The 14,554-nt window shown below is 34.2% G+C and overlaps 1 protein-coding gene across 1 annotated transcript in view; it reads left to right on the top strand.

Moving 5' to 3' along the window:
* The window catches only part of Dys (Dystrophin), a 479,719-nt gene that overhangs the window by 159,397 nt on the left and 305,768 nt on the right, over window positions 1–14,554 (top strand). The window contains exons 19-26 of the mRNA XM_071591999.1: window positions 74–299; window positions 2,941–3,131; window positions 4,721–4,927; window positions 6,332–6,506; window positions 7,435–7,596; window positions 7,724–7,827; window positions 8,683–8,835; window positions 12,914–13,075. Of these exons, the coding sequence (XP_071448100.1) occupies window positions 74–299; window positions 2,941–3,131; window positions 4,721–4,927; window positions 6,332–6,506; window positions 7,435–7,596; window positions 7,724–7,827; window positions 8,683–8,835; window positions 12,914–13,075 (1,380 nt within the window). The remainder of the gene's footprint in view (window positions 1–73; window positions 300–2,940; window positions 3,132–4,720; window positions 4,928–6,331; window positions 6,507–7,434; window positions 7,597–7,723; window positions 7,828–8,682; window positions 8,836–12,913; window positions 13,076–14,554) is intronic.

The raw sequence follows: 14,554 nt of genomic DNA, 5'->3' as shown, positions 1-14,554 counted from the left end.
TAAAACCAGCATGAATTCTCATGCCAATGAAATTTTTGCTGTAATTATATGTAATGGTCTTTCTTATTCTTAGGAACTTTCCCAAAAAACAGTTGAACTTCAACCTACCTTTGATTATGTTAATAATGATGGCCAAGAACTTATTAGAAAATTGGAACTCTTAGAAGAATTAACAAAGGATATAGAGCCATCAAAAAGTCGCCAGAGTGAACTGCTGAGGGATGAACTTCAGGAATTGGTTTCAAGATGGAGTGATATCCCAGTTTTGCTGGAAGACAGGATGAAAAAGCTCTCAGCAGGTTTGTCTGATCAATTTGATTAATATTATTTGGAGATATTAAGTAAAAATTTGGCTCATATATTTACATTTTTTGTTTAAGAAATGGAGTATCAGATGATTAAAGTTCCTAAACTATTATTTAGATGATTTCTTATCCTGATAGTTATTTCCTTACTTATTAATTAGTTAAAATGATTTTTATTCTATGGCACTAATGACTGGTGATTATCTTTGTTCTATTTTCAATGACTGGTTATTCAGCAATACGTTATTTCATTTGCACCCTTGTAGAAGAATGCTAATCTGGCATTTACATATTATGTATTTCAATGCAAATATTTGGATTAACTGGCTACAGGAAATATGAATGCATTAACATTATGATGACCATCAATTTTTAGTTTATAAATAAAATGAACCGTTAAAAGCTGAATAATGAAGACGGAATAATTACTAAGCATTATTATTATGTAACTAAATGTTAATTGTCAGTTCAAGATGGTGGTAGAGGGTTTAAGAATATTTCAAAGGAAGATAGTCTCTTAAAATTAAAATCCAGTTAATACAATCCTTCATGCATAGTAGTGTTTATTAAATGAGTACAGTGGAACCTTGTAAAACGAGTATAATTTATTCAGGGATCTTTCTGGTGAAGTGAAACACTCATTTGGTGAAACAATTTTTCCCATCTAAATTAATGTAGAATGCAATAATCCAATCCATGCCAAAACAGTAAATTATTTACAATGTTTATTTAAAGAAAATCATGTATACATTGTTTAGGATCGTGAATCATCTTCACATTTCTTCTATTGCAGAATGAGTCAACCTGGAATGCAAACTTGATTTGTAAAAACAAAAACATAAAAATAATTAGTTACTTATTTATGATACATTCCTTATTCTTTTTTAAAATAAATCTATCTAGAGACATTTGTTTTTGCCAACGTTTCAAAATTATGCAAAAATGTAAATCAGCAGTATCATTAAATGAATTTATAGTATTCATAGCCACTGTCATATTAGGGTGATTGCTTTGTATGCTGCATGGTACAATGCAACAGATTCTCATGACCTCTATGTCACATTTAGCATGATCTTCTGGAATTCAATTACTTCTTGTAGGCTCGTGGAGTTTCTGAATGGTAAGCTGGCCAGGGATTTCATTGTCAAATTACCACTTGCATTGGCACAAAATAGTGTGAGATGGTCTTTCATTGACTTGTGGTTGGGCAATGTATTTTCCTTTGCATGTATGTATGTAGGTTTGCTTTGGCATCTTCTTCCTGAAGAGACCTGCCTCATCACAATTAAAAAACTGATGTGGCAGGTAACCCCCAGAATGTATGAGTTTCTTGAAGTCACGGACAAAGTTCTCTGCTACCTTTGAGTCTGAGTTTGCTGCTTCACCATGCCTCAAAATGCCATGGATGTAGGTTCTTCTCTTAAATTTCTTGAACCACATGCATAAATACTTCTTTGGCCATTGACAATCATATCATCTTCTTAATGAGGTTGGCTAAAATTACCTTCACCTTCTCAGAAATGGTGTTCTCGTTAATAGTGCCACATTGCAATTGCTATTTGTTTATCCATATGCGAAGCAACCCGTAAAATTGTTGAGAATACATAACCATTGTGTAGATATTCTTGTCACTCCCTTTGGAGCGTCTCCTTAATTTTGTCCTTGTTCTTGTGGATAGTGCAATTCACTGATGAAGACTGATTGTGCACGGGTTTTTTAGATCAGCCATGCTCACTCTTTGTTCTCACTATTCAATGATTTTACTAAAAATCTACTGTTATTTTTGCTCTCTAGTGGCAGTCTTATTTTGGCTTTTCTTTGGGGATATTATTACAAAACTCTGCGCTAAATATAATTAAATTTTTCACAAATAATATGTTTGAACATAAGTTTAGAAAACTGTGTGATCACTAGCGATATTAAGATGCTAGCAGAATGTGTGCTGAGCACAAACTGAAGTAGCAGATACAAAATCAATCTGGGAAATACCCCCTTCTTGTCACTTTTTATGCAAACATTTGGTTGTTATGTTGTTTATGGGAAAAATATTTTTGCTCATTATGCAAATTACTCTCTATTTGAGGTGTTTGTTAAGCAAGTTTCCACTGTGTCATGTACAACCTCTAATGCATTCTGTAATAAACTCCAGTTCTGCTAGATGCCTTCTTAGATAAAAAGAAGAGAACAAGAAGGGAATATCTTAATACATTACTTGTTGAACTAAGTGGTTAACATATATCTTTGGTGACTATGTGCACCATAGCCTTTGTTGGCAGTGTGCAAAAGTGTTATCAGGAGTATGGTATACCATTTTTTTGACATCGGGAACCTACCCTCATTAGCTAGTTAGTCAGTAATAAACATATTGGCAATGCACTCTATGTATCTACCAACTGTCAATTTTACTGTGGAAAAATCAAGTTGCTACAATCTGAGTTTAGAATTATGATGTTAACCAGGGAATATTAATCTTTTATGAAATGAGAACTGCATGCATTAGTGTGCTGGGCAAGACATTTCACATTTGTGAAAAAGAGTCAAACTGTTGAGAAAATGATTTTCATGTATATTTAAGGCATATTTAAAAAATAATTCAAATAACTAATTAATTAGAGAATATTTTAATTTTTATCAGATATTGATGCTGTGGACAAGTTTTTGGAAGATAAAAAATGGTTATCACTCTGGCTGTCTGGAGCTGAACAATGTCTAGCCACTGTGAACATTGAAGAAGTTGCAGATGAAGATGTAAAAATTGACAAAATAGAGGAAATGGATGAAGCAGGCAAACAAAACACTTTGGAAGATCAAGCAGCTTCTCTAAAAGTCAGTGAAATATGCTTGTGTGGTTTTGCAGAATGCATTCAGGACCCTGTGAATACATTTTTTAAGGAATCAGATGTTTAAAAATTCTATGAGGAATAGTTATTTAGTGGGGTATTTTGCATGAGTTTCTTGTATAGAAGGTAAATTCTCTTGTCAGCAGATAAGAAGTACACTCTTTTCTCCTTTATTTTCATTTGAAACTTTAATGAAATCTAAGTTTTGTCTTATGTGATCTTGAGGGTTAACATTTTGCCAGAGCTATGCTGTATTTCATTGTCATGTTAAGTAACAGTAATATAACAGTACCCTGGGAGTTTCACTGAGAAATAGGTCACTATATCTGATGTAATTGAATAAACGTTGGATAAACTTATCTTCATTAATTTTGCATTCAGTAAAGTATGTTATCTGCTGTTATATTATCAGTTATACATTTTTTAGTGATAGGTAATAAGGATGTTAACATACTGTATATCTCCCCCTTGAGGTTGTTTATGTTGCATTTTTTTCAAATTTCAGCAGTGCACTATAGTTTTCTGCAAAAGTTTTCCTTTTCAATCTGTAAATTATGAATTAGCTGTTCCAATGAATTTTAAAAATTTCTTCCTCTGTCACCCATTTCAAGTGGTAACTTATAATGTTATGCTTAAAATGTAACATAAATACCTTGAAAATAGGGAAGCATAATTAGTTAATAAACATGTTTTGAATTACATTCACATATGCACATACACCCTAGGCAATAAAACTTACAAATAGGCTCTTCTCCCGAGATTACTACATGGTTCTACTCCTGGTTTAACTAGATAAGTAATGAAAGTTTAGCAACCAAAATAACTTAGTTATAAAAATTCTTGAAATTGCCATATACCATGGGTATGATTTAATAAATTTTGGAAAGAAATAAGTTCTAAAGAAATTTCATTGTTCAATTTTCTGAGGATTAATTGATAAAAAGTCCATGAGCATGCATAGTAGTTCAAGGACCTGAAGCTGTCACTGTTACTTTGTGTTATTGCACTAGTATTCAAGGGGGGAAAAAGAAGTTGGTCTGCCATAGTTGTTACTTTTGGTCAACGGTATTTGATGACAGTGATGGTCGAGGACAGTGATCGGGGAACCAGAGTAAATTACCAATTGCCTCAGATATATGGATGTATGGGAGAATACAAAATATGGGAATTGAGACTGACCCTATGAGAATAATATTCCTTTTAGTTGACAGATCTGTTTATGTTTGCCACAGGCCATCATGAGTGCAGGCCTTGGCAAAAACTGACGACTATAATGGAACTGACTGGGTTGATATCAGTGATTTAGTGGAATATCACTGAAGTGACATGGGATAGGCTACAAAAAATGCCTGATCAGATTTCAAACACTTGGGAGAAAAACTGGGAAAAAACACGTCATGTTTGTTAGGAAAATAGGAAAAAAGTCAGGAATGGGAATCTAGAAAAAAAGAATGGCCACCATGTTGAAAATGCTTCTCTCATCTGTGTGATTACTGCTAGTTTATGTGCCCTGCCTTAATTATTGTTGTACCCATTTTAGGGTAATATTATGTATTTTATTCGTCAATTTTTTAGAAATTACTGACTGAGGTGGAGTCATTCTCTGGCAAAGTGGGTTCCATTGAGGGGAGAGGTCAAAAGCTGAGTGAGACTGCTGAGAAAAATTTCTCTTCAGAGATTGGGTCTGATTTACATGATTTGATTGCAAGGTGGAAGATGCTTGAAAAGAAAGCAAGAGAAGGACATGATAAAATCACATTGTTTTTGGAAAAACAAAAAAAGGTGAGACAATTTGACACGAATGGTATCAATAAGTTTATTATCCATCTTTTGCTTGATTTAGCTTTTGGAAATTTTTTCTTATGACTAGTGTTTATAAACCCAGCATAAGTTCAGTCAGTAAACATCTTTAAGATCCATTCAGGTGTCAACGGAAAGTAACCTGAATAATTTAGTGAATCTGAGCATTCTTTCTGAAAGAAAATGGCCCCCATTAAATTGCCAATTCAGTTAACTTTTTTCTGAAGCATGAACAAAGAATGTTGCATACTAATTTTCTAAGCTGAATCATGCATCTATCCTGTACTTTCCCCTCACTATTCTGGCTATGTCAGTACATAGTGATTTAAAAGTGATATATTTTGAACTGTACATAAATCAGGTTTGTAGGAAATCCATGGAATTCTAATCATATTGACTATGTCCTTGGATAACGTTATAAATGATACTTCCCATAAAATGTAACATGGATGAGAATTATTCATTTTCTGACTATAGGAGCATCTATCTAACCGTTGAATTCCATTCCATGACAGGCTTTGTAATTATTCCCTTGCCAGTCAGCATTGTAGCAAATAATGATGAAGCATATTGGAATTAGGTTTTTTCATATAGCTCAGCTGTGGCATCATCAGCTTCAGCATCGTTTTAAGGAAAATTATGTTCTTGCAAAACAGCTTTCCTTCTGGAGTCCAATGTGCCTTTTTCATAATGCATACATGTACTGAGTGAGACCTATATCAATTCTTTCAATGTCTATATTAGATGTTTCTTATATGTATTTGAAAGGAAATAATATTTTCAAGCTGTATTAGAAAGGGATGAAAAAATCTTTTTCTTTATAATGTTAATATTGATATTTGGATTAAATCTGATTAATCCTATAACATTGGAAACATGTAAGTACATACTCTATGCAACTGTCTCAGAGTTTGAATTTTAGACTAGGTCTAATTTTGCAATTTTTACTATGGATTGACATGGCTGCATACCTTATACATTTGGAAAACCCATGTTCCAAAATATTGTGATCTCTGCTGATAAAGTTCATCTTCTTTTATGTTCTATTGAACCTGATGTCATTTTGTAACAGTTACCATGGCAGTACTATGTTTTTAGAAATTTCATGGAAACTTATGTGTACTCCCAGTTCAACATTTGACCTCATGGTTCGTTATAACTTTTCATGCAAAAATGTACTCTATAATTCATGTTGTCTAGAACCTTATCTTATATGAAAAAAGGCTGCAAGCATATGCACATGGAGATTCAATGCTGGAATTAGAAGAAAGATTTAATGTTGATGTCCTTGGTATATCTGAAAGTTTGAAACTAAATTGTGAGAGGGGATAAGAGTTTGAGCTAACCTACAGTAAAGCAGGGAGTAATGTGAATTATTTCTTTTAGGTTCTGCAAATGGTTGAAGAACTAACCAAATGGCTTAGTCAGCTAGAAGATGAACTTCCTCAAAAGTCTGCAATCAACACACCTGCTGAACTTTTTCAAGTTAAAGCAAAATTTCAAGATTTGAAGGAAAAGGTTGACCAAAGAACTCAGGAATTTCGGGATACAAATGAAGCAGGTAATGAGAGCCTTTCCTCTGCTAATTCTGAAGTATTTACATAAAACTTAAACTGAACATCACAGCACAGGACTTAAGCTCAGTTGGTTATAGGTTTTTGTGAAATAATTCCACACATTTTAAGTAACCATTTTAGCTTAATAATTTAGTCATGCCAGTCATAAGTTAATAATTTAGTCATACCATGCCTGAAATAAATTTTAAATAGTGATGAGTGAATGTGTGAAAAAGATCAAATACACTTTTGCTGCTCTTACTAAAAGAAAAAGCTATGGTATGATGTGATTTGTTGAAACATAATGGTTGTTTTTCTATTTTCCCTGAGTATATTCTAATTGATGATCTCCAGTTTATTGCTTATTTATCTTTATTATGCAGAATCATCAGAAAAGCTCATCCTATATTGTAAGTTGCTGAATTACTCTTCAAAAGAGTGACATTTAAAAACTGAAATAGGATGAATTTCTCTTTGTGATGGTGTTTATGTTCAATATCAATAACTGTTGTGTATTCCAAGTGTTCAATCATAAACAGACAATTTTTGAAACCAAAATTTAAGCTCATAGCTTTTGAAAAAATGGTACTTTTGCTGTCAGGACAATAACAATGGAGGGGTACAGGTGGAGACATGAAGCCTCCATGGGGTGCATAATTTTAATACAATATACCCATATGTTTTCACTTAAAATCTATATTTAAAAAAATCCATAATACGAAGTGTAGCATCACATAGTTGCAAAATTCAGAAGTGATCTAATTGTAATGGAAGTATGCATGTGGTACTATCGTTAAGAGTAATAATCTGACTCTATGGAATTCATTGAGTATTACTTAATATGTTGGTCATTCTTTTTAAAGTTTCATTGCCACTACAAGAATCATTTCTTATGTATTCACTGGGCTTTGCTGTTTTGAAAATCTATTTTAGGAAACCATCTTTTGCTGAGCATCTTTGGGAAAGGAGATTCTGTCCAGGATGTGGCTCGTAAATATACTCAGCTAAATGCTAAGTGGACTGAAGTGACGAACCAAATATATGAAAGGTGTAAATTTTTAAAAGATGCATCCCATCAGTATGGTGAATTTAGAGGTAATGTGATATTTCTTGACTTGCATTCGTGCGAATGATGTGCTTTTAATTATTGTATATATAATGCTTCATTTATTAGTGATAGAATGTAAGTTGCTATTATTAACCTTTTTTGTTAATTCTATAGCATTAGTCGCCCAGGAAATGGATTGGTTGGACAAGTTGGAGAAACGGCTAAGGAAGTCCCCTAAGTCGGCTGCAGATGCTGAAGAAATCTCTGAGGAACTGGATGTAAGTTCAAGTGCTTTATGGGATTTTTAAATAATTTAGTTAGAGTGAATTGGATGTACACCTTAAGTTAATTAATACCATTAAGCCTCTAAAATGAAAATCCAGGCTATGTCATGTGTAGAAAGGTACATGTAAATGCAAGAATTGTGCGGAATAAGAACATGGAAAAATTAGTATAATACGGATGTAACCATTGAGATATATCATCACAAATCTGGTGCATGCCTGAGTTTTGCAGCCATGGCAACACAATTGGTGGTGCTGATGATAGTTATGTGAACATTTTAACTTTACACCTTATTTCATGAAAATTTTGAGTGGTATATTGGGTAAATTTTAATGTTACAGTTAGTATTAAGGGAATACAGGATGTATGGAGAGAAACTGAGTATCAGCATTAGCCTACTCTTAATGAAAGTTACCAAGAGGTATACTATTTACCATCCGATCCAACAGACAGCATACTTGAAATGCTCTCCATTTAGTCTCGCAAATAGGGACTGAATACCTCTAAAAAAAATCCTACAACCCCTGGGATTTGATCCCTTGTCCTCAAGGTGGGAAGCCATTACTCTAGCCACTGCCTGATTACTATGTTACACCTTATGGCTTGCAAAGTTGCAGTACTCAGTGGTCATAAATTATTCACAAAAATGCTAGTAAGGACTCCTTCAAAAGGTTTTCTTTATAATGTACCCGCTTGTGGATGAAGTGATCCCAAAGATTACTAACACTCAATTCTCTTGTGAGAGATTGAGCAATATGGTTGAATATGTTTACAATTTTATTTCAATGGCTCTTTAGCAGGTCTCGTATATTCCAGGAGTTAATTTTATTCCTAATTTCAAATTGTAGGATTTGGAAAACTACATGAGAAATCATCCAGAGGCCCGTTTAGCTCGCATTCAGGAAATTGGCCACATGCTGGTTGATGGTGAAGTTACTTCTCAGGCTGTTGCCACAGATGTTGATTCCCTCTGCAACCGATGGAAATCATTGAGCCAGCAGGTGAGTAGATCCATATTCCTGCAAAAAAAAACTCTTTGCTGTGCTTCTCCCATGTGGTTGGATGTTTAATAATTGTAGATCCGATGGTGTTGATGTACACAATCAAGCTTAATTGATAGGTAGTGTAATGTGCTCTTGAAAGTAGTATGTTGTGTTAAAGATCATCTAAAGTCAGGATGAAATCTTTAAGAAAGCAGCAAATAATTTTTTTGGCTTTTGAGCAGTCATCTCCGTGGCTTAGCAACTAAAATTTTGAGGAGCTTTTATTGAAGCTTGCTACTAAGGGATTAAATTTGTGTTACCTGTGCTAGCTGGTTGGTCCTTTGAGAGGAAAGTGTTTACTTAGACAAGAAAGGTGGAGATTGATAAGCAATGGTCCTTTGGCATCCAAAGGTGGCACAGGTAGTGCATGTGTATCTGGGAAATGTGGAAAGGGGATTTCAAGGATTGTTCATCAATTTAGTAATATTAACAATTCATATGATTGCTAAAAATTGTTGTTGCTATTTCTCAATAACTGTTAGAAATTGTACTTGAATTTTTGGCTGTTGTGTAGTTATGTTTTTGGTGTCTGGGAGCAAAGACTAATTTTATACTCCCAAGTAACAATTCCATTCCCTCCACTGCTAGCCAAATTGGCATTTTCCCCTGTCAGCGTCAATGGGAAAACTAATCCCTTCACCACACTTCTGATTTATGGTGCATAGAGTATGCTTATTGTGTGGACATGTTATGAATTTGTAAAATTTTCTTGGTTTACTTTGATTATAATACTGCTTAAGAGATTGTTTCCCATTTTAAAATATTTTCAGCAAGTCCAATTCACTTCCATATCCATCAATTTGTTTTAGATTTTATCATTGTTTTTCAGAATTTCTTATTTGCCACAAACTTTTTCTGGCTGAGCTTCTGTGGTGTTTTATGATTTATGCTTGAAAGTATGGTCGCCCGGCCTTGGTATTTTATAATCATCCCCAGTAAGAAATATAAGCCAACAAAATTTGAATTTCGTAATAATTCTATTCATTCCCACTGTCTCTTTACATATATATTGGAATGAATACCATTGATTGAATTGCACTCTTTCAATCATTCAGTTTTCTAATGTTTATGCCAGTTATTATTAGAGTTTTAGCATAGGTTTCTACTAACTCATATAAAATACTGTTTGCTATTAAAATTAAAATTCTATTGCTATCAAAAGTTCCACTTGGTGTTATTTTTAAAAGCACATAAAATAATCTATAGGCATGTTTTTAGTATTTTATTATTAGCCTGGGTTTTAATATAGTTTATCATTGGACTTGTTTATTAAGTAAAGTTATAGGCTACAGTTTCCTATTTCCAGGAATCCAGAAATGCATAAGTTATTGGAGAGAGCTGTTTCCCTCATGAATTTTTTTGAGAGGTGTGCAAAAATTTCACTATTTGTGCAAACACTTTGATAATCAGGTTTAGCTTTGGATAAAGAGATGTTGGAAAGGCGATGCTGTTCTCATTGTTGTGATCTAAGTTTAGATAATATTCTCTTATTTTTTACTAGCTGGTGGGTGAAATAAGCCCTGATATTTGATTTTACTCCAAATTATGAAGATATTTATCTGCCCAGGATAGTACAGTTACAGTGGAATCTCACTTAACGAGCACCTAGGATAGTAGTTGCAAGTAATTTGCATAATGTATGGTGGCCAAGAATAACTGGCTTAGGGAGTGGCATTTCACATAGTGAGTGATGAGGATAGGGGGATTCTCAGAGTGATTGCACCGACTTTTTACATTTTGGTTTAGCACAAGTTCCACTAGCATTGTAGTGTCGCTAGTGATCACACGTTTGTCCCAACTTATGTTCTGGCATGTTATTTGTGACTTTTTGTCCTCAGTTTAATAATATTTCATGAATAGTTTAAAAAAATGTCCCCAAAGAAAAAGCCACAAGAAGACAGTCAAAATTGACGTAATCATAAAGCCATTTTGCATTTTCAAAAAAATTTGAAGAGTGGGTAAAAATAAATTTCTTTCGATGGGTTTCCTGTAAAAAAGAATTATGAATGACCATAAATTGACTAATTGGTTTGAATTTTTTTGTTTTCTATGAATTGAATTCGCATTCCCGGTGGTTTCATTCTGTGAATAAAGAAAAGGTGAATGTGAACCGTGATCCTTAATAATGTCTATATAATTTTCTTTGAATAAACATAGCTCAAACTTTATTTTTTCAGCATGGAGCACATTGTATTTTACATTACTTTATATGGAAAAAAGGACTCACTAAATGAGTGTTTCATTTTACAAGAAAGGTTACAGAACTGATTATGCTCGTATTCTGAAGTTCCACGGTGTATTTGTGGTTTTTGTAAGATTTTGCTGTATCATGTGTTGAGTGAAGATGAAGGAAATAAGTTACCTTTAGTCAATGGTATTAATAAATTAAGATTAGAGAAAGTAATAGCTAGTTGAAAGTTTGCTAGCACAGCCTTGGTTTTAGCATTTATACTCATGTATACATATAGCATGATTTGAACTGTTGGAATTATGATGTCAAATTATTATTTATAAGGAATCCTGTAATACACAGGCCACAATTAGCATACAGAAAACATAACATTGGCACTGCTGATTAAGCAATACTAGTCATTTAATTTTTGAAAAATGGAAATGGGAAAATACATGCAAGACGTGGAAAAAAACCTTTGATTGGACAGAAAAATTTGCATTATTTTGATTTGCTAATAATTTATCAACTAAATAATGTACATCTGGGAGAGAAATGATTTTTATTTCCTTTTTACTTAAAAATTCTCATGTATGTTATACGAGTATGTCAACCATGTATGTGCTCGAATTATAATTTGCATAAATGTAAAATACAATCGTAATTATTCTTAAGTCCATTGACGAATGAAGTGAAGTAGCTTTCAAGTATTTTTTTATAAAACTTAAAAATTCTATTTATGCATCATGCATTGGATCAAAAAGCATCCTCGTCTCTAGTCCCACCTGGTGATATATAATTTCCTACAAGGTAAGTGAAATTGAAAATATTAATATACATAGTGCGACTTTTATGTTCTCATAATAACCAATGACAGCCTTCAACCCAAACCTCAGGTCCATAGATGAAGGCAAACCTCAATTGGCATTTAGCCCTCATGCTACCACAGTAATCTGGCTGAAGATCTGTAGTGATAGCTGAAGGTAGAGCTCCACCAAAACTAAGGACTAAGGAATGTAACATGTTTACATTCAGGGTGGGGATACCAGTTACCTTCCTTTTGTCATGTGTGGTTCCTTGCCAAATTCTTCAAATAGAAAATCACACCTAATCGATTTTAGATTGGGTGATCTTAAGTCTTCTCCTGAAACATAAACCTGGGTCATTTTTGTCAGTAGCCAAATGCTCTATTCATTAGACTAGCACATGCTTCATTAAGACTTGAGGCATGTGGAATTCATTGAGTTCAAGTTGGTTCCTTCTGCTGTGTAACCCATTTTTTCCCAGAACATTGTGCTACCCAGAAAATCACAAAGCTTGGTGTTAGCATGGGGTTTCCATAGGCTTCATCCGGATTTGAACCCGGGACCTTCTGGTCAGTAGTAGAATGCCATGCCCACAAGGCTTTCATGCTGCTCATAACATGTTTAATACACCCAAGCAAAAGGCTCCCTAACATACGAGTCCTTAATAAATGGATATTACATCTGGTAGATGAAAATATGTGCTGTGTAGCACTAGGTATCCTTTGTGTGTCTGGAATGCATAGGATATTATGCATCTCCGTTTGCCATGGAAATTCAAAGAGTAACCCTGGTGTTTGCACAGATATTGTTTTCACTGCTTCAAAAAGAATATAAAAAATAGTTCACATCTGTGCCTTTTGTGTTTTCTGGTATTTTTTTAAAGTCCAGTTTATTTTAATTCCTTTACATGTGTCCTCATCCTGCGTGCCTCCTTCTCTCTTTCTCTCATTGTCACCACACACACCTGTTCCTATCTACCTGTCTGCACGATTGCCCTGCATGCTCTCTGTCATGGCTGCATGAACATTTGGGGGATTTGGCCGTTGCGGACGCTCTCAAGGCGGGCCGAAGGGGGGCCCTGCTTGAGGGATGTGCGAGGGAAGCCCAGCGCTGGGAAGGAAGGATCCTCACTCTCCAGGAGTGGGTCGGTCACGTTGATGCCCTACTAACTGCACGCTTTCACCAAGACATCACCCCAGGAGACCTCCCCGATCACGATCAGGTTTGTCTCTTGTCATCTGTAATGCTTGCTCATGCAGTGGGTTTGTTTTTTCTTTTTTTTTACCTCACTCAGGATGTGCAGTGGTTTCACGTCAGTGGGTGTGCATCATCCATCAGAAAAGATCACTCCCCTTGGAGACTGGGGAATAATGAGAAGTGTTTACTCAAAAATAATTTGTTGGAAGTAGTATAATTGTTTCTTCAGTTTGTTGATATATGTTTAATTTATTCAAAAGCTGTCCATTTATGTGTTTGAAATCTTTTTCATCTTGGGATTACTCTTCTGTGTTGTGACTTATTTTGGGAGTGTGTTGAGAAATGTGTGCGATTTCTTCTGGACATATCTTTCTATTTCTGCCTTAACTTTTATAAGCAAACTAATGCCATTAGGAATTACATAACATGTTCAAAATTTAACTTGGTTAGCATTTCTTTCATTTCTCTGGGATTTTCAGTGGAAATTTTATTTGCTGAATTTTTGTTAGCGTAATGCCTTGGGGAAACCACTGCTTTTAGCTTTATGCATGAGCCAAGGATTCAAATTATTTTCTGCAATTAACTGTTCAGGAAGGGAGTTTGGGGTTGAAAGTTTTACGATTGACAGGGAGCTAAGAACATATTGTGTTGCAGGAGACACTGATTATATGAAACGTTGTGTGAGTATTAATCTTAATGAATTGTAATGCTTAATGAAAGTCATGGGAATTTGAAAAGGTCTTAAAAAATTCCAAGAAATGTGAGCTAAAGCAAAATGTCTTACTTTTTGTTGAAAAAAAGTCTCAAAAGAGTCTATTATTTTGGTAAATCAAAAAATTAAATAGCATTTGTTGAATCTTTTGGCTATAGTTTATAATTATCCTCAGCTGTCTACTTGGAAACATATTTCACCTTAAATCAAATGTTTCTAAGAAAATGTAGAGGAATTGGTTGATAATTTTTATTTTAAATATTTATTTACCTGAGCCTGATGCATTTAAGTACCTGAGCCAAGTACCAATTAAATAAGCACTTAAAATAAGTTTTAATTTAAATTAGTTATGTTAGTTTCCATGTTGGATTTGAAAGGAGGAAATACCTCTGAATATAACATCAAGGACAATCATTAACACCCAAGTCCTAGTTGAAAAACCCACCTGGTCAGGAATCACACCTGCAATTTCAGGATTAGCAGGGGAAGACATTACCAAGGCTGGTATTGGTAATTATTGTAATAATGATAATTGAAAGGTATTGAATTTTGCATAGGTAACTTAGTTTAATTTAAAGGCAAATTTCACAGCATTAAAAGAATGTATTTTTAAGATATCAGATACACACTGTTACCTGCTTCACTACTTGTCTTTGAGAACTACCTCTATTCTGTCAACATGCTCCTACATGTATTGATTGAATAGGCTGCATGGTACTTCTCGATATTTTTCATCATGAAGTTTGTGCAGAGGTAAAAAAGCATGGACTTGCACCTGGAAAACATCTGCTC

This window comes from Hetaerina americana, unplaced genomic scaffold (genome assembly GCF_022747635.1).
Source record: "Hetaerina americana unplaced genomic scaffold, ioHetAmer1.1.p SCAF_1, whole genome shotgun sequence".
Lineage (NCBI taxonomy): Eukaryota > Metazoa > Arthropoda > Insecta > Odonata > Calopterygidae > Hetaerina > Hetaerina americana.
This window is presented reverse-complemented; position numbering and strand designations above follow the sequence as displayed.